The 26,483-nt window shown below is 41.4% G+C and overlaps 1 protein-coding gene across 5 annotated transcripts in view; it reads left to right on the forward strand.

Moving 5' to 3' along the window:
* The window catches only part of LOC141947741 (contactin-4), a 343,702-nt gene that overhangs the window by 296,997 nt on the left and 20,222 nt on the right, over nt 1–26,483 (forward strand). For all 5 annotated transcript variants that reach the window (XM_074879185.1, XM_074879183.1, XM_074879188.1 and 2 more), the window contains one exon: nt 2,828–2,955. In XM_074879185.1, coding sequence (XP_074735286.1) covers nt 2,828–2,955 — 128 coding nt within the window. The remainder of the gene's footprint in view (nt 1–2,827; nt 2,956–26,483) is intronic.

The following is a 26,483-nucleotide window of genomic DNA, read 5'->3' on the forward strand; positions in this document are numbered from 1 at the left end:
CAATGAGTCACAGTAAGGTTTTAATGGTCTGATTTATTTTAAAAAATTTCAGTTAACTTGCACAATTATTTGTCAGTTTTAATGCTGGTCGTTTACAGGAGTGTGCAGGGAATTACATAGTTACCAGATGAGAATTAAACATGCCCAGTGACTCCTGGGGGAATGGGTTTGAAGAACTCCGTGCAAGTCCCACCTGAACTCTTTGCAGTGTGTTAGCAGAGTTAAAGGATGCCTGTGTGCTCACATTTTAAAGCCAGACGGCTGTGGCTTTCAGCTTAGGAATGGAAGAAAATAAAGACAGCACTAGGTCCCTGAGATGTGCCAAAGCCAATGGTGGATTGACTGTCCTCATCCAAAGGTTGTCTCTAGAGTGATCCAGTCCACATTAACTACAAACTAGTTTTACGTTGGGAATAAAGATGACTTAGAAGGAAACCAGTAGCATGAGAAAGAGACGGAAAAGGCATTAGAATTTGAAATTAAAGCTGGCTTCATCAACAGATACAATTAAAATGATCTATGGAAGAGATTGTCCAGTAAATAGTTTTCAGCCATATGGCTAAAAATAAAACATAAATAAAAATAAAATCTCAACTGTACAGAAATAGTCTAAAACATCACTTTTTTCTGGATTTCTTGGGATGGCAAAAATGCTGAGGGAGTGAGTGCAGAGCCTGGCAGGGGCAGCGCCGGAGCCGACTGGTCCTTCTTGAGCTGGAGCATATTGCTGAGCTTGTTCTGTTGTTTATATTGATTTGAATTTTAATGCATGCCAAGGGCACCTTCACCTTTGAGAAAGGCACTATTGTTTCCAAAGACCTGAAACTGATAACAGCAGTAAATAATTCCTTGGGAGCTCCTGGTGCTGCTCCTGTCCAGGCTCCTGCACTGGAGGCCAGAGTGGCAAGTCCTGTGCTCCAGTGCACATCTAATGTAATATGTGCATTGATTTGTGCCAACATAGTAGTGAAGATAAGAGACAAGTAGCTATATACTACTCTCTTCCAATTATTGAGCTGGAGCAACTGCTACAGAAGCAAATATATGGCACTGGATTCCTGCAAAAATAAATTACAGTAGTGAATGTTACTGACTGCAACAATTTGGAGACCTATAAGCCAGTTGAGAAACTTCTATTAATATCACTGCTATTGATGTGTGAAATATAACCTCTGTCCCTGGTCTTTGCCAGCTGGCTTGCATGTTGTTGTGCTGCTGCAAGAGCAGGTCAGGGAGAGGTTACCCAGGACGGAGATTGGGTGGCTGTTGTCAGAGCACCTTCTCCATCTTCTTCCTCCTCACTCAGTATCATCATGTAAAGACTCTCAAACTGCCTCATTTTTCGAAGGAGCTCTATGCATGTGGACTGAGTAGCCCATGCATGCCCATCAAGAGAGCATGGCATCACAAAAGGCACCCACACCAGCTCCCTTAGGTGACACAATGTCTTCCAAGTCTCACTGGAGACTGTATTCAGTCCAGTGGCTGCAGCTGGCAGGAGCCTGGGGAGCCCCACAGATGGCATGGGCAGATGTCCTTTGTACTTCTATTCATGCCTTGTCTTATGCTGGTACTTTATTCAACTGCCTCAGTGCTGCCCCATGGCTGCAAGAAATGGTTCATGCCGATTCGTGCAGTATGTTTCTTAAACCCTTCTCAGGGGGGAAGTGCCTTCTGAGCACTTCCGCAATGGTGCAAGTATTGTTCGCTAAACTTCTTTCCTCAGAATTTCTCAATCCAGTTGCACAGAGCTTGACTGGCATTAAGGATGCAGGAAGGCTTCTTCATTTTCTTTCAAATTAGTTAAATTGGGAAATAATTGAGCAGGAGAAGGCAGGAATTAATACAAGATTTTCAATGCAGGGCTGAAAGTAGCTGAAGGGGAGAAAACAGATTGCTGCAAGACATGATACTGAACAGACAACCAAGTATTTTGCTAAAAGAGGTGATGTTTGGCTGGGGGGAAGGTTTTTCTGGAGTCTCCTTAGATTATGCCTCCGCAGGGCACAAGTCATTCATGTTTTGATGGGATTTACTGGGCAGGATCAGGTTTTCTGTTTTCATTGACTTAGAACAGAGCAGAAGAAAATGGAACAGGAAACAAAGGTAATTGTGAGAACAAGGCAAACCTGAAGTGCAGCCCTTGTGCAAGAGGAGGGGCCAGGGATCACCCCAGGAATTAACATGCCATCCCTGCCTGCCTCCTGCCCTCCAAGAGATGTGTACCTCTTCAGATAACACTGTTTTGACGGGGACTACATATGTGAGGAGAGGATGGGCATGAAATAGGATTTTTTTTATTTTAACCTCAAACGCAACTGCAGATAAGTCCTGCGGGCTGAGTTATGCTGCAGGAAGAGAGGTGGAGAGCACGGAGGGGAAGCTTGGCAGTGTGGTACCCTTGCTGAAAAGCCATCAGCCTTCTTGACAAAAGCAGCAATGAAACACCTGCTTCACTGCATCTGTTTAGAAAAACCTTTTACGTTGTTAAGCAGTGAGCGCGGAGATTTTTAGATGTAGCCTGTGTACCACAGGTTACAAGGGTTGTCATGGTGAGTGCTGAATATCAAAGTACAGATGCATGTAAAACCTACACAAGTTACTGTTGTGTAAATTAAAGTTGCCCTCAAGTAAAGACACAGAAAACTCATGTAAGTTATGCATTCAGTATTTATGAATTGTGTCCTAAGAGATTTTTGTCAGCTGAACTCCCTCTGTAACGGGCAATGGACTGCCTGTTGTTCAGACCATCAATAATTAATGCAGACTTGAAAGAGTTTTATGTTGACTTAAAAGAATAAAACTTTTGTGTCTGCTCTCTTTCCAGAATCACTGTTTTGGACGATGGGAGCCTCCGGATTGTGAACGTCACCAAATCCGACGCGGGAAGTTACACCTGCGTGGCCACAAACCACTTTGGGACAGCAAGCAGCACGGGCAGCTTGGTTGTGAAAGGTAGTTGCAATTTTTATTGCATATGACTGATACTCCATTTTAGTACCTGAGAGCATCCTAAGCAGCCCCATGAATGCTACACCTTTCCCCCTTGATTGTAATGCAAGTGGATCCTGGAGGATTGAAGTGTCTTTTGCATCTCAGAAACCTGATGAGCCTCGTGGTTGGAGGCGACATTAACAGCAAGAAGGTGTCTGTGGTCGCACTGACTGATGGTGCTTATAGCAAGTTAATGCATTTGTTTTCACACATAGTTTAAAATTATACTGCAAATGATAGGGGAGTTGTAACACAAAGCCTGGTCTCTGGTCTGTATCGTTGTATGACTTGTTTCTAGCAATGGTCAGTAATCATGCTTGAGAAATACTTGCTGTCGCTGCAACCAGCTGTGTCCTAAGATGCAGTTTTGCATAAAGCCATGCCGTACCTGTGGAGAAATGTTGCCCTCAGTATGCTGAGATTAGGTGGTGTCCTTTAAAAACATGTCTTACCTAGTTTAACTTTATTCTTGTTATTCTTGAACTTCCACCATTTTTTAAAAAAACTTCTGAACTCCTTGATACATCTTGTCTTGTTACAGAATGATACAAGAGTTTCACCCTTGTATTCAATGTCATTTTTTTTAAAAAGATGCACAAACTCTGACTGAATTTCATTATTTCTTATCCAGGGCTAAATTTCTGCATTTCATGAATTCAGAGTGTTTATTCATGTGTGTTCAGAGTTTTTCTGTCAAATTTTTTTTCAAAAACAAAAGCTATAACATTTGACAAAAATATTTAAAGTGGTCATTTGATAAACAATGAGAGACACTGACAAATATCTTAATTTTTGGCCTGCTTATGAGTAGTCTGATGTCTGATGAATTATTATAGACAATGGATATATAGATTATACACCTATAATCACTCTCCATTTCCTTATTATTTGGGGAAAGACCTATATAGGATAACAAATCAAGAAAAATTGATTACAAAGCAATAAATCAATCACAAAGCTCTAATGCTGTCACTTTTAATTCTCCCATATATTGGCATTGATGGATAGTATTTGGTTAGAGGCTCTCTCCATCAATTATTTTTATGGTATATAGGGAATACTTTAAAATGTTTCAATGCAAGTTTTAATCCATGGTTTTTATAGTTGGAGCCCATTTCAGCAAGCAAAGTCAGGATCAAGCAAGTGCTGATAAAGCTGGTGAGCCCCTCTAACAAACCGCCAGTGACAATGGTACATTTTCTCAGAGCAAAGCATTTGTCTCTACCTTAGCTATTCAGCGAAGTACTTATAGTTAGATGGGATGTTTCTGTGGTTGCGCTTCATAGCACTTGACCTTTCCGCTTCCCTCAGGCCAAGGGACTGACGGTGCAGCCCCAGGGTGGAGGTCCGTGTTGTCCCTTCATACCTTCTGCAGGTGTTCATCATAAAAGGAACCCATAGGGGAACATATTGACACCAAGAGGTATTCAGGGTTGGGGTTGTTTTGAATCACTTCTATGGCATTTGCCCATGCCCACGTTGGTCCCTGCAAACAAAAATAGAGACAAGTGAGGATCAGCATTACATCTCTGTATGAGCTGGCTCTGCGTTTTCTTCATCTGTGTTGTCCGAAGGAGGCACCCACAGCAAACATCTAGGAAAGCACTGCTCAGGGAACACAAACACAAAAAAGACCTGGTCTATTATTAAAAGGGTCGATTGGCTACTGTCTGCCCCAGAGCAAAACTGGAGAGCAAAATGGTAAACACGGCCCAAACGCCCTTCCCTAGGGACTGCAGGAGGTGGCCTGTGCTCACGGCAGGAGGCACTGGCTCTTCAGCTGCGGCTGGGCACGGCTGAGGTCATCCTGGTTTTCCGACTGCTGCAAGGCACCAAGGGGGTTGAATTGGGGTCTGCAGTTCAGGGACCACTTGTACCACGGTAAAAAAGCCAATTGTTGAAAATAGGACTGTGTTTCGTTTCTGTTATTGAAGAGTCATGCTTCTGTAGTTCGTGGCTTATCCTTTCTTCCTTGCAGTACCCAAGGAATAGCCCGTAACTCCGAGCACAATAGGCAGCAGCTATTTTACCTGATCTTTGGGTTCACATGGTTTACAAATCACTTTTCTTTGCGGTAAGGTTCTAAAGGATTAGCAAGTACTTTTTTCTCCCTCAGTGCTCCGTTTTAACTCGATTCCATTAGCATTAATGGGAGCAACACATGTGCATGAAGCAGAGAATAAACTCTTAAGCCCAAGATGTGGATATTAACAGCAAACTGAGAAATGCAATTTCAGTCTATCCCATAAAAAGTATAAAAGAGCAGAAACTATTCTGAACTCCAAATGAACTGTAAAATACTGTATTTTATACTGAAATGCTTGAGTTTCTCTGCCCTAAGTAAAACACTGGCAAGTTTTGACAGAAATATGACTGAATACCTTATTTTAACTCAGTTTTGTGGTGTTCAAAAAGACTAATTTATCAGCTGATGAGTTTTTTGACCTTAAGATATGCTTATATTCTTTTCTAACTCATGTCATTGAGTAAAAAACTGGGAAGGTCAAAAGACATTTTTTTTAACCTTCCTGTGTTCTTCCATTAGCATTTCAGGTTCTCTTTTTTTTATTATTTCAATTTTCTTTCTCTCTCAGGGAGAGATGCCAACAGTGTCAAAGACAGTGTAGGCAAGGGTGGAAGGAGGAGGAGAATATCTGTTACACCAGAACCAAGGAACTTAAAATAAATCTCTGGCAAACAACCAAAGAGGGATGAATAAATATTCATATTATGCATGAGCAGACAGCCTAAAAAATATGAAATTCTGACGGGTGCCCATAGGGCTGTGTATTAACATGCTGTTGTCAGAACTGGTGAACCTTGGTGGTTTTCCGAACCAGTGAGATTGTGGTTTCGGTTTGTTCTGTTGGTTGTTGCTAAATGAGATCCGCTCTGGCCTCCGAGACCTGAAATCTTGCAAACTTGCATGTACAGTTTGACCTTTAAATTAAAAAGCAGGATTGAATTTGTAAGGATAGAGAAGAATCCCACAGACAGTGTTCAGAGCTATGTAAAACATGGTATGTGTTTACATGTGGTATATAAATATTAATTTTCCATCTTTTTCTATTTTTTCCTGTACTTGAGGCTAAATGTGCAATTCATCCAACACACAAAGACTATAGACTTGCACACTACTGGGGGATTAATTGACAAATGGTGTAAACAGGTGTAGACTGTACAACATGAGTTTATTATTTCATGCAGTGATATAAATTGGCTAATATAGCAGCAGCTCTGAAATAGGAAAATAATTTCAAGACATTGCAATAAAAGCTCTGAATATCAGAAGTGCAAGGAGAGGCTCCTGGCGCTAACATCCCAGCTTGTGCAATGACTAAGACCGAAATGAAGTTTCTCTGGCAGCATTAGGTATAGAAGAAGCATCAAAAACAAGCTAATGGCAGGAATGCAGATGATAATAGCGTATCACCACCATTTCTTTCACAGGATGAGAAAATCCTTGTCGTGCAGCTTGTTTCCCAGCAGACACACTGAATATCTTGATGAGTCTGTGGCCAGCTTTGCTTTTGTAAAGTTGGGGGTGAATGGATCGTGGCACCCACTGTAGACAAGTGTGGCTGCTTCTCAAACATCTACTTTCCTTTTGGCTGTGTTCGAAGCTATAAATATTTTTTTTTTAATAACTTTATTAAAATTTATATAAAAATCTATCTATAAATCTAATCATTCAGCTTGATTCTGCAGTCTGTAGCTTTGTGGTGGGGTCCTTTGTAATTCCCAAGGAGGCAGCAGTGATGTGTCGCGCTCCAGCAGCTGAGCTGTTGCAGAGGTGAGCAGGGTGCTGCTGCCTGGGTACTGGGAGTTGCACGTTAGGGAACCGGCCTCGGAGGAGCCATGGCAGGGATTGTCCTGCAGCAGAGATGCTCTCGGGTTTCAAAGCATTCCAGCCTGCCAGAACCAGCTTTTTGTACCATTTATTATCCAGTTGTGGACCATACCATTTATTATTAGTTGCTTTGATTGCAGACCAGGATAACCCAGTCCTTTCCAGTCCCCTTATCTCTGTGGTTTAATGGACAGACGCAGTATATGAATGTTTGGTGGAGTCTATAAGTTTCTGTTCTTGTCAGGAAGTACAGCAATTCCAGTCACATTGCTGCATCTCAGACAAGGGCAAGTTCCAATGACTTTATTTGCCTGTTTCGTTATGATGCACCTTTAACATTTCCCTACTGCCATTAGCTCATCTCGTTTGCACTGCCATGGGAGGGCTTAAGGCTGTAAAAGCAAGAGAACTTTTGTTCGCTGGTATCCATAGCACTTTAGCAGAAAAAGAATACAAAGATAATGTCAGTAGGTTATTTTTTCCTCACGCTTGAATAGATTGATAGTTTTGATTTTGTCCAGCACAGTGATCCAAATTATCTTTTATAAAATTACATATTTTCCATTCCAAGCCTATTCCTTTGTGTGAATGTTGAATTGGTGTATTGCATTTAAAATTGAAACGATTGATTAAATACTGCAAATTCTGTTCCATTATCAAGTAACTTTTCAGAGACTTCAAATGTTATTGCCTTTAAACCTGCAATTTTTACTGTGTTACTGTAGTCCTTTCAAAGTAGGTGGGCTCATAGTTCAGGGACGGTGATGTGCCAATCAGCGTGGACACAGTCTTCACGCACTGTAAAAACAGTGTCGGTGGGATGCGATGGCCTTCCCAGCCCATCTTGCCATCTGTGGTTGTCTCCGTTTTGACATCATTTGATCAGTATTGAACTATGTTCTTCAGAAAATGCGCTGTGCTTGCCTCATATCCATGGGGCTAGAGTGGATTTATACTACTATGGATTGTCTTAGTAGGTAAGGAATAACCATCTTTTCATCTTCAGAGATTCTGAATATTATGCTGCCCATAAAGAAGTGAAAAGAGTTTAGCTCTCCAGCTCCACAGGTATGCGCCAGTGGAGAGACATCGCTCTCTAATGACTGACCATCTGTCTGCTATTGCATGTTTCAGAAGTTTTGTTTTGAACGTGGCTGATAATGCATAGTGCAGGGTTTCTTCAAGTCATTTGTGGCTTAATTTCCACATAATACAGTAAGCTGGTATGTGATAACGAGCACACATGCAATCAAACGGAATTGCTTATGCCTCCTTTCCTATTTGTGCATAATGTTCTTCGGTTGGGCTGAGATGACTTTGATACCTTCATACCCATCAGCCTTCTGAAGCTGAACGGTGCAGAGGCTGGGCACAGATGTGTCTGCACCAACAGTGCTCATCATGAAACACTGGCTATTGAATTTCACAGCAATGGAGTTTCAATCACTTGTAGTTCTTTTTACCTTTGAAGACCTCATAACCCCCCATAATTGCATTAAAGATGACTTGGTATAACACCTTCAGTTTGATTTTTTTTTTTTTAATGTATTATTTCTTTATAAGCTTAAAAGCCCAGGCAGACTTTTAAATTAATCCCATTTTTACATTATAGTAGTCTAAAAAATAAAACTCATAAAATAGAGAGATCAAACTCATATGGAAAATCATACAGTCTGAATGATCCCTCATGGGTTTTCAGAGGATTTATTTTACTCTTTTGGACATGTTTACATGTTACCACACTTCAGATTTTTTTTGCTGGATATTCATAGATAAACTGAATCCAGAGTGAATATCCAGGGTGTTATCATACAAGGTCTAGATCACAGTTGTGTGTTCCTTACAAAATTATTTCCACCATTAGGATGGTGTATCTGTCTATTTATGTCTTGTTTTATACTTACAAATAATTTATTTCCTTTATCACAGACACTGATTCTGCATAACAGTTAATATTGCTGACTGTGATTTCGGCATCTGTTTTGGCTTCCACGCCAGCCTTAAATCTAACGCTACAGCCATTTGCACTACTGAGATCAGCAAGTGCTGGACTTGCCTACAACTAAGCTACTTCTCAAATAGTGCCATTACTGACTCCACCAATAAAAAAGGTGGTGTTCAATAAACCTGATTTTCTCTTAGTCAAAAACACAGAGATTTTTTGAAATATATCTACGTAGCTCTGCAGCGGTGTTGGGTACGTTAACAAAGTGTCTTTCCTTGTTAGGGTGTACTCTGAATGCATCTGGCTGCAGAGGAACTGTGTAATGGTTTTACTGTGCAGTTGTATGAAATGCTAATCTTTCAGCAAAGAGTGTCTGTATTTTTGTGAGTGTCCTCTTTTTTTGTTTTTTTTTTTTTAATCAGTGAATACAAATAACTGTCACACTGTGAATTTTACCAGCTGTTTTCAACTATGTCATGACTGCTTTGGAGTAACTGGAATATCAATTGCTTCGGGGTGGGTGGGTTTCACTTTTTTTCTAAGATGGAGAGTAAACCATACATTAAGATGTTAGGGTTTTTTACATTAACCAAGGCAAAAATGCAGCAGATACTTAAATCTGTTGACCCATTTAAGCACAATTTACATTACCAGAAACCCTCTCTATACCTCCCTGATTTTTCCCCCATCAGATGCATTGCTGCTTCTTTGCTTATATGGAAAGCTGTCCCAGAAAACTATTGCAGGCATTTTCCATACCATCTGTCCATATGTCATGGGTTTAGTGGTTGGTCATTTTGCAACATGAATAGCCCCTCTGTCACTCTTTCTGAGGTCTGTCTTGATCAGCAGTGTTTAAGGTCATGCAAGGTCTTTATTTTTCTTTCCTCACAGTTCAATTCAATCTAATTTAAATTCATGTTGGTTATGCCTCAGCCCTTAAGAAAGGACCTGGTTAAATGACACTGGTGTTGAAAGCACAAAGTATAATTTTAAAAAGAGAGGCAGAGTTTAAAGTAATAATCCCAGAGCAGCACTTTAGTGCTGTCCATGTTTAATGGGCTTTTTATAATTATGCTGGATAGCACACAAGGTTTGTGTTCAACTGGTATCAAAGCCAAGATCTTCTACATGTACCAAAGACTTAGAACTCTGAAAAAGTCAAAAGAAGTTTTTTGATTGTTAAAGATATTTTTTTTAGTAGTGGCTGGACACAGTTTTTCTATGTAGTCCAGACATCAATGAATATCCCTTATCAGGTGTAATACATTGTTTTTAAAAAATTCAGGAAGAAAGCATCAGTTTAGAAGAGAAACTGTTGTTCTACAGAATCTCTAAATTAGGGTTTTATAGGCAAAAAAAGATTAGAGAGAGCCATAGAGATATGTAAGCACTGATGTATTCTTGAGTATCACAGAATCACAGAATCATCAAGAAGATCATCTAGTCCAACCATTAACCTAACACTGACAGTTCCCAACTACACCATATCCCTCAGCGCTATGTCAACATGACTCTTAAACACCTCCAGGGATGGGGACTCCACCACTGCCCTGGGCAGCCCATTCTAACGCCCAACAACCCCTTCTGGAAAGAAATACTTCCTAATATCCAGTCTAAACCTTCCCTGGTGCAACTTGAGGCCATTCCCTCTTGTCCTATCACTTGTTACTTCATTAAAGAGACTCATCCCCATCTCTTTGCAACCTCCTTCCAGGTAGTTGCAGAGGGCGATGAGGTCTCCCCTCAGCCTCCTCTTCTCCAGACTAAACAACCCCTCAGCCGCTCCTCGTACAACATGTGCTCCAGACCCTTCACCAGCTTCGTTGCCCTTCTCTGGACACGCTCGAGTAATTCAATGTCCTTTTTGTAGTGAGGGGCCCAAAACTGAACACAGTAATCAAGGTGCAGCCTCACCAGTGCCGAGTACAGGGGTAAGATCCCTTCCCTGTCCCTGATGGCCACGCTGTTTCTGATACAAGCCGGGATACCATCGGCCTTCTTGGCCACCTGGGCACACTGCTGGCTCATGTTCAGCCAGCTGTCAATCAACGCCCCCAGGTCCCTCTCTGACTGGCAGCTCTCCAGCCACTCCTCCCCAAGCCTGTAGCGCTGCTGGGGGTTGTTGTGGCCGAAGCGCAGCACCCGGCATTTGGCCTTATTGAAACTCCTACAGTTGGCCTTAGCCCATCGCTCCAGCCTGTCCAGGTCTCTCTGCAGAGCCTCCCTACCCTCGAGCAGATCAACACTCCCACCCAACTTGGTGTCATCTGCAAACTTACTGAGGGGGCACTCAACCCCCTTGTGTAGATCATCAATAAAGATGTTAAACAGGAGTGGCCCCAAAACCGAGCCCTGGGGGACACCACTCGTGACCGGCCACCAACCGGATTTAACTCCATTAACCACTGACAAGTATCGAATGGGATACACCCGAGGGTGCTGCATCATGGCTTCAAGCTCCTCCTGTTTGTTACCCATGCTGTGTGCATTGGTATACATGCACTTCAGATGGGCTGATGTCCCCAGCACCTTTTCGCATTTAGAGGTCCTAAGTCCAGCCTGACCTTTCACAGGTGTTACCACGGTTACTGATCAATATCCCTTGCATCTTTGTTGTGCTGCCTGTCTCCATCCCTTGCCTCTACTCGGATAGCAGGGTGAGGGTCATTGCTGGCACAACAGCCCACAAACTCTGGTAACCTACCCTGGGGCTTATGTTCCAGTTTTGTGCCCTTCCCCCTTCAAATCTAGTTTAAAGCTCTCTCAGTGAGCCCAGCTAACTCCTGCCCCAAGATCCTTTCCCCGCTCTGGGACAGGTACATCCCATCTGATGCCAGAAGGTCTGGTGTCCTGTATACTAACCTGTGATTGAAAAATCCAAAGCCCTGCCAGTAACACCAGTCTCAGAGCCACAAGTTCATCTGTTGGGTTCTCCTATAATCTTCTTCATCCATCCCCGCAACTGAAGGGATGAAGGAGAACACAATTTGTGCCCCTGACCCCTTAACCAGTTTCTCCAAGGCCATGAAATCTCTCTTCATTGATTTAGGATTTCTCCTGCTAATATTATCGCTACCTACCTGAAAAACCAAGAGAGGGTAGTAGTCCTTGGGTCTCACTAGAGCAGGGAGTTTAGCCATGAGGTCCTTCACCTGGGCCACAGGGAGGCAGCAGACTTCCCTATGAAGTGGGTCCAGTTTGCGTATTGGGCCTTCGACACCCCTCAGAATGGAGTCACCCACTACAATGACCCTTCTGGGGTTCTTTTTAGCATTGGTTTTAATACCTGGTCTAGAGCGACCCGGCCTGGGTGGACCTTGATCTTCTTCCTTGTTTGACTCATTCTCTTCATCCTTCTCTACTTCATTCAAAAGTTCCAGAGCCCCGTATCTGTTGTGAAGGGACATCACGGAAGGTGAGGGAGGTCAGGAGGGGATTTTCCTGCCTCCCTGAGCAGGGACCTGTTTCCAGTCTCCCCCATCCCTTAGGTCCCCTCCTTCTGCCTGGTCACAAGAGGGTGAGGGATCACCTGCCTCTTTTGGAGCCTCCATTTGCTCCTGTTGCTTCAGGGGTGCCAAGGTGCTACTCCACCAATCAATTTCCCTTTCGCACTCCCGAATACTTCTTAATCTTTCAACCTCTTCTTTGAGTTCCACCACCAGGCTGAGCAGGTCATCCAGCTGATCCCAGTGCACACGGGTGCTGTCACTGCTGCCCTCCGACAGGACTGACAGGCTCAGGCACTCCCTGCAGCCTGGGACCTGGACCACTGCATGTTTGCGTGGCAGCTCCGTCTGGGTCGCCACATTCTTTCTGGTGGTGGTTTTGACCTGAGTGGAGACCATAGTTCAGTCTACTCGGGGAGGATGATGACAACCAGTTCAGATGAGCTCTAGACCCAGGAGAGGGACTGTGCCCTGTTCGCTCACCCTGCCTGCGCGAACTGCTGCCCCACGCCCTTCCGAGGCTCCACGCCCTGTTTGCCTGCCCCGTTGCCATGCTCCTGGTTGCTCGTGCTCCCTGGGGGCTGCTCTTGTATGTGAGGTTCCATTGGGCGTCGTCACTCCAGGCTCTGCCCACTCTGAGTCCCCCCTGCCCTCGCTCCCAGCTCACTCTTCCCGCTCAGGGGGAGGCGGCTTGAGGCTCTCCCTCTTCCCTGGGCTTCTGCCTTCTCGGCTTGCGGTTTTGCTGTGGGTTTTTTGATGCTTTCAGAAGGGTCCCCCACTGCTATCCTCCTCTTCTGAGCCCCTCTCCTCAGCAACTGATGCTGTATTTTCATGTTTAGGAAATAAAACTTATTTCTAAGTTTGAAAATCTTTCTTGACTTCTAACTCACAACCAGTAGCAAATGCTTGATTTTAACAATTGACAATGAAAGCAAAAATCTTTGGTGGTAAAATTGCAAAGGAATTTATTTGGCTCTAATTGGACTGTTTCCACTGACACCAATTATTTCCTGGATACAATTAAGGGGCTTTTGCTATGTTTAAGCACTGCATGAAAGGCACAATTATAAATGAGAGAGCTGTGCATCTGCCACATCTACTTCTCCCTCCCCTCAACCATGGTAGCCCCAACGCTTCAGTCTGCACTTTGCTGGATCTCCTTAACAAACCCTGGGTGGAAAAACTTCAAGAAGAAGCTGGTGATGGGGCTGGTATCCAGTAGATACCTCAGGGTCCTTGCAGCTTTTAAGGAGCTCTTCTCCATATGTCACTTCAAACGCAAGGTTTAATCAAGTATTTTATAGTTTCAGGCAACTGACATGTACTGCAAACCACAGTCAGGCTTATATGATGCCTATCCACATTTCCTTCTGCAGCTGTAAGGAGCTCACCTTTGTGTTTCAGAGCTGGCAGGTTCATCTCCTCTGCGCATGTTACACCTGAGTCTGGTAAACATTTGGTTTTTCTCACAGCTCTGTTCAGGTGAGAGCCTGAGGTCATCGGGAAAATCTAGTCATCCCCAAAGCACCTCAGGGTAGATGAAATAGCTGTGTATCATGTCAGCATTTCCATTTTTCTGACAGTTAATTGAAGCGAAAAGGTTGTAATTATTCTAACGGAAGTGGCCAAGCAAGAAGCAGATGCCTCATCTGCCATCAAGCCTTCCCTAAAACCACCCTTCCTCAGGTCTGCTCAGACGCACCTTTTGCTCTTGATTTCCTTAATGTGAATGTGTTCAAAGACAACAGCCATGGACTGTTGGCTGCATTGTGCTGGGGAGGGTCCATGACCTTGCTCAAGCATCGATGAGGATCATAGCAAGTGTCAGAGGTACTAGCCCATGGCTGGGCATTTCCATCGGTGCCTTTGGGTACATGTCATAATGCAAGTTTGTGGTCAAACCATTGAGTGAGACTTAACTCAAAACCATTTGTGAATAGCACTGCAAGAGCTGTCGGTTTCTTATTTGGGAGAGAAAAAAATCAGGTCAGCTGCTAAGGACAAAAACAGTAAATGGCAAAGAAACATGTAAATGAAATAAGCTGTAAAATACCAATGGTTTGCTCTTAGGGCTAGTTGAATGAAGTTAGGGTTTTTTTCTTGTAAGCACTTACTGATCATAACAAATAAAACTTGTAAACATAATACAACTGTTAAGCTTCATTAAATTTGCAGCAGACAATTAATTTTTTTTTCAGGCAATTCAAAGGGTCTTCTGTAGTACTGATTCAGTTTAATTGAACATATTACCACAAGCAGACAATAAGAAATATATTGAAGATATCCATCTGGCTTGCACTGAAAACCTTGTGCGTTTCGTTTCCTGTGGCTGTCACAGGCCTTACTAATTGCCTCATTTTGGCTGTTTTACAATCAGTGTGATTTAGCCATTAATGTGATAAAAGTCGTCTTGGTGAAGAGCTTGATATTAAAAAGCATAGATCTCCAGCCTATCTCTCTTGCCAATTTTGGACTTATCTCTAGCATTATTAGAGTTATATTTTTAAAAGCAGAAATACAAATATATTGACTCTTACGGAGCAGCTTCTCCAGGTACGTTGCCTATCTGATTCTGATGTAGAGAGTGCCAGTCAGTGTGAGATATTTGCTCTGGATCACGGTAAATGCATCAGATTCTTCCCTGGACTTCCCTCCCCACCACCTTCTCCTTTCTCCTCTGTGTCCCTCCAATCCTCAGCCAACCTTCAGGCACATCAGGGGTCTTAAAACTGATAACTGCACAAGTAAATAAGGAAGTCAAGACAAGAGCAAGTGGCTGGTGCTTATACCTGATTCAGCACATAATGTGAAAAAAAATACTTTTTTTTTGAAAGTTCAACCATTATGTTTGTACACCCCATAGGGGAAAAAAAACATTATATTTTTGTTCTGTATTTTTCTCTTAAACCCACAATGTATTGCAGGATCAGCATTATTGCAACCTCTCCTGCCATAAAAAAAAAAAAAGGTTTAGAATAACTCCTTAAAAAGCTCAGCGCTTTTGTTTTAGGAATTTTCTTGTCCTCTCCCAAAAAAGCAAGAGGTTCAGGAGTTCTCAGTCATCAATAGAAGATTGGGTTGTTTAGCTCATCATTGAAGATCAAATCCATACATCAGCTGAAAGAGGAGATGACCTATATGTTAAACACAGACTCTTAATGAGACGAAAGAAGATTAATTAACACTTTTCATCAGCTTGCTTCAATTTACTTTAACATATAATTTCAGAAAGGTTAAAATATTTTTTAGATTTTGAATACAAATGAACATAGTTGAAACCACAGATCAAGGACTTCTGATAGATACTTTAATCAAAATAAATGTAGTACGTTTGATTATATGTGTGTGTGTTTCTGTATATGATTGTATACAAAACATAAGCAGCAAACTATTTTGTCCAATAGTTAATTTCATAAGTGAAGAAGACTAGCCAGAGCTTGTTAACTGCAAATTACTATCAGACTGGGGACAGTTACAAATTTGTAAGAAAGGGAATGTGTTTGACTTAACATTTTCCACCCATTTCCCTTGCTGTTGTGGAGGATTGCTTTAGCCCTCAGAGAAGAGCTATACCGAGAAGTAGGAAAAGCTGAGGTCTGTAGGACGAGCCAGCATGGTACAACCCAGTTAAGGAGGCAGTACCGCCACGCAGAGCAAGCCAGAAGGATGTTCAAGGCAGTAAATCAGTTGGAGGCAGCTGAGCAGATTGACCTCACCCATGCGAGCAGCTCTGGCAGTTGACAGTTGGTGCTGCTGGCTCTGCACACATATGGGCTACCTAGGAAGAAAGGAGTCCAATGGGCTTGAATATAAGGGGCCATGTCTCAGTTCCTGCAGCTTTGTGTGTCTTAGTGGAGTTACCAGGAATTTCTGACAGCGGAATATCTGTCTCCTCGAGCTTTTAGTTTCATGGAACTTTTTTGGTTTCTAGAAAATTAAACATGACAGTTGTACTGCTGTGGGATGTAATCCCGTGTCTCTTCTTTGCTCAAGAAGATCTTATAAATCTACCTACATTATGTGTTATCCAAAGGAGGATATGTACAGTTTGTCCTTTTCCAAAGCATGCAGTGGGATGAACTTCCAGACATGAGCTTCATGGGAATCCCACAAATCTTGGGTAAATTAGGGCCATACTCTTAAGAGAAAACAATACAACAGAGAAAACTGAGATCATTGTAGCGTACGGTCCTGTTGTGGAAGATGGGAGCAGGTCTCCCTAGAACCACTCCTCTCCACACCAAAGTAATTCAGTCTGACTGTGCAGTTAGGGTTAGGGGAGATAATGATCTAAACATGACATGCATTGAGAAAGCAACTGCCAATCTCTGTTTTGGGTAAAGATGAAGGAAGCAGTATGGGAGAATAAAGGGGGATGGTGATAATGACTCTCTTATCCTAAGAACTTTATATCCTTGAAAATAGTGACTAAGAACAGACTGGCCTGAAGGCTATGTTTTTAACATCAAAGATACAGAGGAAGTGTTTGGAGAGCACATTTTCTGTTGTAGGAGGAAAAAGTGTAAGAGTATTGAAGAAAAGAATCTGGGACAGTACTTGGGGAAATATCAGTCCTTTTGTGTATTTTCTCAGAAGCATTTTTGGAAGCAGCTTAGCGGAACCAAACTTCTGAGGTTTTGAGCTGTTGTGACTTTTTCTCCCTGAGCCTAGCTGGATTGCACAGGTTACTCAAAGTTGCTTATCAGAAAATAATAGCCAAGTGGCACATAGATAAAGACTGGGAGTGATGGGGTTTGACACATCAGAGAGGAACTAAAGCACTGTTGAATGATGATGGGGTGGTGCTTGCAATATTAGGGACTCCTGAGACCTGATTTTTCCCTCTTCTAATGCAACTTAAGTAAGATTATGAGCAATCCCATCAAAGTTAATATGGAGACTAGAGTCTCTTGTCTTAATCCAAAAATTGTGATGGCAGAGAGAATTTAATATCAGGCACCACCGGAATAGGTTAAATTCTAGGTGTGCTGTATCACAGTGCTCAAGCCAGTCAGTTAGGAATATGACATAAATACGAATGTTCACTACTCAAAAGCGGGTTGACTCTGAAATACAGAGGTTTTGTCACTGAATTGACTTGCCATGGCTTGGGTTGGTTCTCTGTCTCTCTGTGTCACACACACATTTGGAATATTAATTTTGCTTTCATTACCTTTGACATTTTTAAGTGTATCATGAAGAACTAGTCATCAAACTTGCAGGTTTTAGTACTTTGTTTTCTTCTATCTTCATTACGAATATATCTCAATAGTAATCTTTATCAGAGTTTATTTAGAAAGTCAGCAGTATTTCACCAGTAAAAATTTCACTTCCTTTAGTGTCTTAAGTGCACAGTAGAAGGTTGTGGGAGTGTCAGCTCTGTGCAGCTGTGGGAGATTCAATCTGTTAAGAGTCAAATCGTGTGTTACTGGTAACTAATTAAGAGGCAAGTCAGCATTGGCCTGTCAGCCCTGCACAGCTGTGGGAGATTCAATACTTAAGAGCCAAATAGACATAGGCTGATCAGCTCAGCCAGAGAGCTCTGTTTGGGGAGCTCGGTGAAGGTGGAGAGCGCTGTTCAGAAGATCTCTGCTTGGTGAGCCAGCCAGGAGTCTGTCCTGTGCTGGCTTGGAGAAGCATCAGCTCTGCTATATGTTGGCGAAGAGAAGAAGCAAGGCTTGGAGGAGAAGCAGGCCTTGGAAGAAAGATAAGTCAGCTCAGAGAAAGTATGGAACTGTTTGTGGGAGAGAGGGTTGATTACTGTCTAGTTGCCGATTTGTTTATCATGAAGTAAGAGCTAAGGCAGCGAGAGCACAAGTATGTACCATTGTAATAAAAAAGGATTTTCCTTCTGCACTTCAATAGAGAGTCCGTGCCTCAGTTGCCACAGAAGGTCTCTGTAAAAATCCAAGCCTGAATCCATTAGTCCTGGTAACTAAACTGTTTGGTGCAGTTGACAATGAACAACATTCCCTGGGAGAAATGTTGTAGACTGTGACTGAAGCCCTAGAAAAGCTGCGTGCTTGGGGCTAAAGTCGTTCATTGCTGAAACTAGGCTGGAAGGAGCGATGGTAGCACTGACATGCTATTTGTTCCTCCTCTTCTCTGTGTGTATCTTTGCAAGTTGGATCTTGATTCTCATTTTGAAATTATTTACATAAGAATAACTTGTGGCTAATTTGAAGTAAAATGCCATGTAACAGGAGAAATGTCAGGGACACTTTTTAATGATGCTCTGTGTTGAATATTTATTCCATAAAGTAGGAACTGGGGATTCTGAGCAAGTTATAATGACGGAATGGTCTTGCAGGTTGTTATTTTTGTTTCACATGTGATTCTGCCTCCATCCTGCCCCTTCCTTTAACCTCAGTACCAGGGCTCAACCAGTGAGTGAGCAAAACAGTAACACATCCCTCAGAAAATGGGTTTGTCTTCTTGATGTGTCACTAATTAATTGGAACATGGAGACAAGTTACTTCCTTGTAAGAGAGCACAGGACACTGAGAGACCATCTCGCCTTCACCAGGAAACAAATTAGACCTTCGTGGCCCAGGAAACTTTTTTTTCAAGGCTTGTTTTGCTGGTTCTGTTCTTACTTAATCTGTTCAGAAATAGGTGTTTGGACTTCATTCTTGCCTGTGGTAGCATGGAAGTCTCAATAGGGTTTCAAGAAAAAGTTAATCTTAAATAAAAATATCTGCTGTACACAGTGGTATAAGAAGACCAAGCAGTTTATAATGAAGGTCTTATTTCCATTTTATAGGCTGGGCAAATAAGGCAGCAGGGACTTTTAACAACTTGCTCGAGGTCAGACAGAAAGTAAGGAGGAGAGCTCGTTTTAGTCCTTCTCACTCCAAGGTCTGTGCTCATGCTGGCCATCACCTCACGGAACAGCCTTGCTCTTCACTCTGTACCCTTCCTCCTCTTTTGCTTATCTAATTTTATTTTTGATGGAATTCTGTTAAGTTTAATTGTTCACATTTGGTTGTGATTCAAAGTCTAAATATTCAAACCAGTGTTTAACAGGCTGGCTCCCATGCTACGCTTGCCCCTAGCAGGAGCCACGTGCCAGCCTGTGGGTCTGGATATGCTCCCTCTGCAAATACCTCTGAAGAGAGCTAAAATTGCCCCCACTCTCTTGCTTATCCACTCCCTGTTGCCCAGTTCAGTTCTTTGGATACCTGTGAATTCCTGAGGTTTGTAGCTGAGTTTGTATAAGTGCTATTGAGCTTTCTTCATTTGACTTAAACTTGCAGGTACTTTTTGATATTGTATATTTTCCACAAGTTGGCCTGAACAGACTTAAATTTTTCTGTTATTTATATGTAGAACTTGAATAAGAATTCAGCATTATAATTATTAACTAGCTTTCTATTTGAAATAAGATTTTATTTAAACAGTTACTTCAATTTTGTTTTAAAATTAAGTTTAAATGGAAGAAAATTGGATGCTGTGACAGTAATAAATCTTTTCTAACTGTTTAGCTTATAGAAAGTTTGACTTTTTTATTTGAGGTTGATCTTTTGAGCTGACCTGACAAGATTTTTTTGAAACTGAAAATAATTTTTTAAAAGTTATTTGCATAATTGATTGCCCTACCTGCCTGCAGATTGTCATGTCTCATCCTGCCCACTGCATAACAACTTCTCAATTATGTCTTGTTGTCTGGATGTCATTTCCTGAGGCACTAGAGAAATGCCCAGATTTCTTTTTAGTGTAGGTTGTAAATAGCTTGGGAATTTTATATCTTTCTGTTGTGTGGTAGAGTCATTTCTCTATGGGAGCTATTTGTGAGAACTTCTACTAATTATATACTAATTATAAAATAGTAGGAGCAGATGCTGCTTTAGAGAAATACTTTGGTTGAAGGCATTCACAGGATGAGTACAGCAACCCACCCAGCAGATAAGCCATTGTAGTAACAGCAGGAGATAGACACTCCGCAGTGAAAATGGAGGTGGTCGTTTTTCCTAATGACAGATAGCCATGAGTTCCAGTGGGAAATCCTCTGTGCTGTTCCTGGGTCTTTATATTGAGTTTTGTGTTCCAGTGGAGTTTCAAACTCTTTATTAAACAAATACATTTAGTACTTACTAAAATTAATGAATCGTGATAGCGTGCTTTCTGTCAAGAAATTTCTTTTATTTTTTTCTCATCTGCCAAGAGGTGGAGGGAGGAAGGGCAAAAAGGAACTGTATGTTAGAAATGAGGAAAGTTAGAGTAAGGCAGTAAGTCCTGATTGCACATTAGAGCTCAACAGCACAGATCCACCGAACCTGCGGCTTAAGACATCTGGAAGCAGCAAAGAACTTGCTGGACCAGAATGGGTTTGTATTTTAAAAATAGGGTTGAGAAGTGGTAGAACTGCTAAATGGCAGAAGTTTGACTCAGGAATCATCCTGGGTGCTGTTTTCATTTAATAATGAGCATATATTCAGTAGGTCCCAGTTCTTTGCCTCCATAACCTAGAAAGTATCAATTGGAGAAAATCGATGACAATGATTTAGCAAGGACAAAACTCTCCTATTCTTCTGTGGACGTAAGAGTTTTTCCCATTCATGCACAGTAATCCTTCAGGATACATTGGTCAAACCAAGTTAGCAGTGGAAATATTCAGTATATTCTGCTGATGTGCAGCATAGAGCTCGTAGTTTCAAAAACAACTTAGTTCTGATACCTAAGTTATGTTTCTAAGTGCTGGCCTTTATAAAGTCTCTCCAGTCACTGTCCATAAGACAGGTTCTACAAGGGTCAGGCAGTGAAGTTTGCAAAGCATGCAAAAAATTGCTATGTGTTCTAAATTGTATTAATTTTGAGAACCAAGATGTATTGTGTCTTTGTGCAAATTGCATTATTGTATAAAATTATATTTATACACATACCCGTATTACAGTATGTATGTAGACTTTACTAACTCTGGGTAAATATATTGATATAGCAGTTTAGTGAAAAGGTTTATCTTCAAGTTAAAACACATTGACAATGAAGTAGAATAATATTAAATTTGCCTGTTTTATTAATATTAATGTAATAGTAAAATTTTCTTGTTTTCAGAGGTATCAGTAGGTGCTGCCATCCAGTTCCCCTTACCAATACAAATGGTGATGCACTGTATTCACACCAGGTACTTGGAAAGATGAATGTCTTTGGCTGCTTGATAAATGACCTGTATGCCAAGACTAGCTTATCCCAAGATGCTCATGACACATGCAAGACTTGATCTGGGTGACGTTAAGGATGGTTAAGCTATGGATCATTCGCTGGGAAGCTGGAAAGTCCAGCTAGTGATTTTTGTGCTATTCTGTAAATTTGACAGCTCAAGAGGCATCTGCTCCTAATGACTCTTAATTTGGGATTTATTCTGGCATGTCAGAACGTCTTGGTCCTGGTGAGGAGGGTGTAGATAATAGAGATAGAACTTGGATAGGAGAGACCTAAAACATATACTGTGCTATAAAAATGCAAAGACTGTGCCAGTCACTTCATAATTTTGCAGTTTGAATGCCTGCATATCATATTATTGCTGCTCTGCTTATTTTTTTAAATTGTTTATTTATGGTCATTACTATTCAAAACATATTTAAATGTGCCATAAATCAATCATCTCAGCAGGCTGAACTATTCAAAGGGGCAAAATGCTGTTGGCCACTGTACATGGGCTGCACAGCAAACTGCATGGCATTACATTTGCACAATTACCCGTGGCTTGTGTTACAAGGAGAACGGTGATTGATCCTTGAGTGACTTAAAATTTATCAAAGATTAGATATGATTTCTCCTGTATCTGATTAACCTTCTCTGTAAGATGGCCATCATTTTTTGAAATGACAGTAGATTATTCCATACTTGAAAAGACGGATATCAGCTAGTTGCAATCAATAGCCCACAAAAGGTGACACCTTGAATTCACTGGGTTATCTGTAAAGTATGTCACAAACAGTTCAATCGTTTGTCAAATACACCAATTTCATTTAAGGCACCTCTGAAGTGAAGTGGCTTTTATTTTAGTCTGAAATGCAAAGAGGTAGAGAAGGGATGTTTGTGTTTTGTAGTGTAATCAGGCACTGTTGCATGCTGCTATGAAGAGCAAGTACAAATTTTTATGAGTGACAGATTTGATTGTCATTTCCAGACCCCATTACATATGATTTTCTTTGTCACAATTGTATGGAGAGAGCTTGATTCGATAAGATTGCATTGCACTAAGTAAAATGGAGGTTAAAATGAAGTATTGTGCCCTCTTGTTATTTAAGTAACACTCTCTGTACTCTCAGTGGAGTGGATATACTTTCATATATTTTGTCTTTGAATTTGCTATAATGGCACATCCCTCCCCAGTATCCTTTGATGCAATTCCATTCTTAATGTGTTTTCAGATTTAAATTAACCTTCATTTATTATTCAGCCACACAAAGAATGCATATTTGAGTATGCAGAAATGCAATCCCTTGATTGACTGCCTGGTCCCTGTCTGGAAAGTGGGAGGCATTAATTCCTGGGAGGGAGACTCTTACATCAAGTTTAGACAGTTTTCAATCTGTGGGAAGCTCTTTTTCAATGTCAGTTTAAGAAATATGTTAATAACTTGTACCTCGACTGCAGTTCAGCTCTGAATGAAGCTGAGAAGGAAACTGCTGTTCTTAAAAGAGAATCTTCAGCAGCTGGCTGGACAGGTTACTTAGGAGTGCAGTCGCAAGGAACATCTAAACTCTCGTCTTAAAAAAACCTTGTCCACACTAACAGAAAACAGAGGCTTCCTAAGAGAAAGGGACTCAGGTGATGTGCTGAAGCACCTATCTAAAAATAATTGCGTGTCCCCCACGCTGCTGGGTTCTGATATGGCAAGATTTAAGCCAAGTGAACTGCAAGATAAGGATCCTCTTTCAGGGAAGCAATTTTAGCCTGTCCTAAATGCCCAGCTCAACTGTGTGTATTGCTGAATCAGAGTCTCCACTCTTCCAGGAAAGGTCAGATGTTCCACCCTCCTTTCCTTAATCCCCGTTAAATACATGGCCATGTATCACTGCCTTCATTGCCAAAAATCTGTGCTGCCTGATTACATGGAAAGATCTAGACCACTAACCACATACATTTCTAAAATCAGAGAAGTGACTTTAGTCAGGCCTAAATTCCCTTTTCTAAACTGATAATGTCCCTTTCACTTCTAATAAGATTATATTTTATTAGGCTGAACTACCATAGTACACACCAGAGGTTACCGTAAATGCTGCAAAATTTTCTGTTAAGAAACAAGCCTTATAAATCAATTACTTGTCTTGCAAAAGCATGTGTATAATAGCTGATTATATGGAAAAGAAGAGTTATATTGGCATAAGAGGCATGTGTCTGTTCCTGAAAGCATATATGTGACTCATCACAGCTCACATCTGTGATATTGTAAAGGCCAAATATTGTAAACAATTTCCCCATTTCTTTTTAATCTTAATTTTGTCCATGCCCCATGAGGTAATCAAACAATCTATTAAGATAGCTGTAGTTTGCTATGTTAATTCATACTATGTGTTTAGTTATTCACTGGCTATTAATCTTTTTAGTTCAGGGCCGTATTTTCCTCTCTTCAGCATTTCTCATAGTGTCCAATGATGCCCAGAGCACTAAAACCTCCCAGAAGTTTAGCTGGTCGAGTCTCAGATGGTTTTGACTATATGGTCTTGGATAAATGTTTCATTCACAAACAGAAGAGAAAGAAAGATTAGAGCACATTGGAGTATTCATGTATTGGACTTTGATTTTTTGGTTGCTCATAGAAAACGGATGATTCTACCTCCAAGATTGATTTTTATTATCTCCAGACATGATTTGCCTTGAAATCTGTACAATAATGTAAAATGTCATTGCAAATAGAGGACATTGATCTGCAATGCATTTATTAAGTCCTTCTGATAAAAAACAAAATGAAAATGGTAAACGTGCTGGTATTCCAGAATGAGGAAAAAAAGTCCCAAATGCTCAAGTTACAGTTTATCTACAAGAAAAACTGATTTTAATCTTGTATGTGAAATTATTTATGCAGATAAGGAAAAAATGTAGTTGGATCTTTAACATTGTAACACTAATGGCTGTTAAAGACAATTAGGTAATTAGATGGTTAATCAAACTTGAAAGTACTGCTTATCTGCCTTGGTCCACATAAGGAGTATCAGCAACGTGAATGGAAATTCAGCCTGAGGAAAAGCAGTGCTCTGTCCATTTTCTCTCGCATTGGATGCAGCCCTGTGTGCTTGGCATCGCTTGCCTTTCTCTTAGCTGCTTGTTTGAAGCATCTGGTAATTGAACATAAACTCTTGCACTTGAGCATTCATGCTCGAACCTGAAATTACCTTGTCATCCACCCTGGCTTTCATTAAACAACTAACAGATGCCCTGGCATGCTCCTATCACACTACATGATGCAGAGAGTCAGAGCCTCATATGCCGAAATGGCTTTGGTCTGTATGGTCTCCTCTGGTCCAGCCTGGAATAAATGTCCTCCTCTGCGTTCTGCAGCACCCGCTCTGGCCATCACACATCTGAGCTGCTCACTGCTGTTTAACTCAGACATGCCCTCTGAGTATAATAGGTGGGATACTAATATTTCTTATGTACTTGAAGAAAATGTACATATCCTTCAGCAAAAACAAACACTGTTTTGGGTTTTTTCCCATTTAAAGAACCAGACAATGTTTATTCTGTCTGTAAGCAGCTGTTACAGTTTTCACCAGCTGATTTGTGTCCATTTGCAATACTTTCCCCTCCAAAGCAAGGAATATTTACAACAGACTTTTCCTATTTGGGCAAAAGAGTAAAGAGGAGAGGGACATGTACTGCAGACCTTCAATGGAGGATCTTTTACAAGATTTCCATTAGCTTGCATTAACCAAACCTAGCAGCATGAAAGTGCAAACAAATCTTGAATAAAGTGATAATGGGCAAGGCTGGAAGAAGAAAGGAAGGAATAAGCTTTTTCAAGACCTTGGAAAACTTCCCTTATAAGTAGAACAGTCTGAAGGCACTGTTAAGTTTGGGAGGGGGATGGGGGGGGAGATCTGATTTCTTCAGGTTTTTTACCCTGGATAAATATGTCAAAGCCAGAATATTCCCTTCTCTTCATTCTTCTTCGACCTCCTCCTCTATGCCAGGATAGATGTCTATATAAGCATTTAGGTATTAGGTGCTCAAGTTTCAGAAACCAGCATTGAAAATGTTGACATTATCTCCTTCTTTTTTAATCTCTCGGAGATGCTCAGTTCCACAGATTTGATGCCAACAACAGGAGCCTGTATCTCCTGAGCATGTTACAGTTCAATCTTTTATTATAGTAAAATACTTTAGCAGTCAGGGCTGGCAAAGCATATCTCATTGTTTACTAAGCACTTTGGTAGCCTTAAATGAGAGGCACTGCAGTTATTAGCATCGCTGAATCCCATCCCGGCAGAGCACACATCCTCCACAGATGAGCAAAATTGGAAATGAGCACGTTTGGAAACGGGATGCCACATAGCCATCGAATGCAGACAGGTCTGCCTGCCTCTAGGTGGAAAAAACCCTTCGGTCAGTTGAAGTCTTCCTGATGGGCACAATATGTGACATCACTTCTTGCTTTGCCCTGGTCCTTTTGTATTATTCAAAAGATATTCATGTGCTCTGGACTGACCTATTTTTTTAAAAAAAAATGCGTTATCTCTGTCAGTCTCTGATTCATTTTATGTCACTTATGTCATGCCACTGTAGATTGTGCCCCACTTCGTCATGTCCTCCAGATCAATATGACACAACATAGCACTGCATGAGCTACAACAAGCAAACACAGCAATGCAAAGCTGTTTACACTAAACAAGTAATCCCTCCTAATGGACACCCAATCAGTAGAAAATCAGGGTGGGATGGTTTCTTTCCAGATTGGATAATTGTTACCCTCAGACCATACCCACAGTGTCTGCAGCCTGCTGGTTTGCAGCTCGGAAATGCATCACAGCTTCCCGAAATGAGACGCAAAACGCAGGCGGCACTAACAGCTAATGACGGGTTCCCTTTAGCGGGGGCCGAGGGACAAAGCGAAGCAATTACAGCCTTCCTACAGATGGGAAGTGCTGCTCAGCTCTGTTTCTTCTAACAAACTGAAAGCTAGCAAGAAAACTTCGTTAAAATCTCTTGTAATATAAACCAAATACATGAAATCATTCAGAAATTCTCTGCAATGTGCTGCAGCCATGAAACTAAGGGATGTAATGCAGGACAAAAATAG

This window comes from Strix uralensis, chromosome 10, assembly GCF_047716275.1.
Source record: "Strix uralensis isolate ZFMK-TIS-50842 chromosome 10, bStrUra1, whole genome shotgun sequence".
In the NCBI taxonomy this organism is placed as follows: Eukaryota; Metazoa; Chordata; class Aves; order Strigiformes; family Strigidae; genus Strix; species Strix uralensis.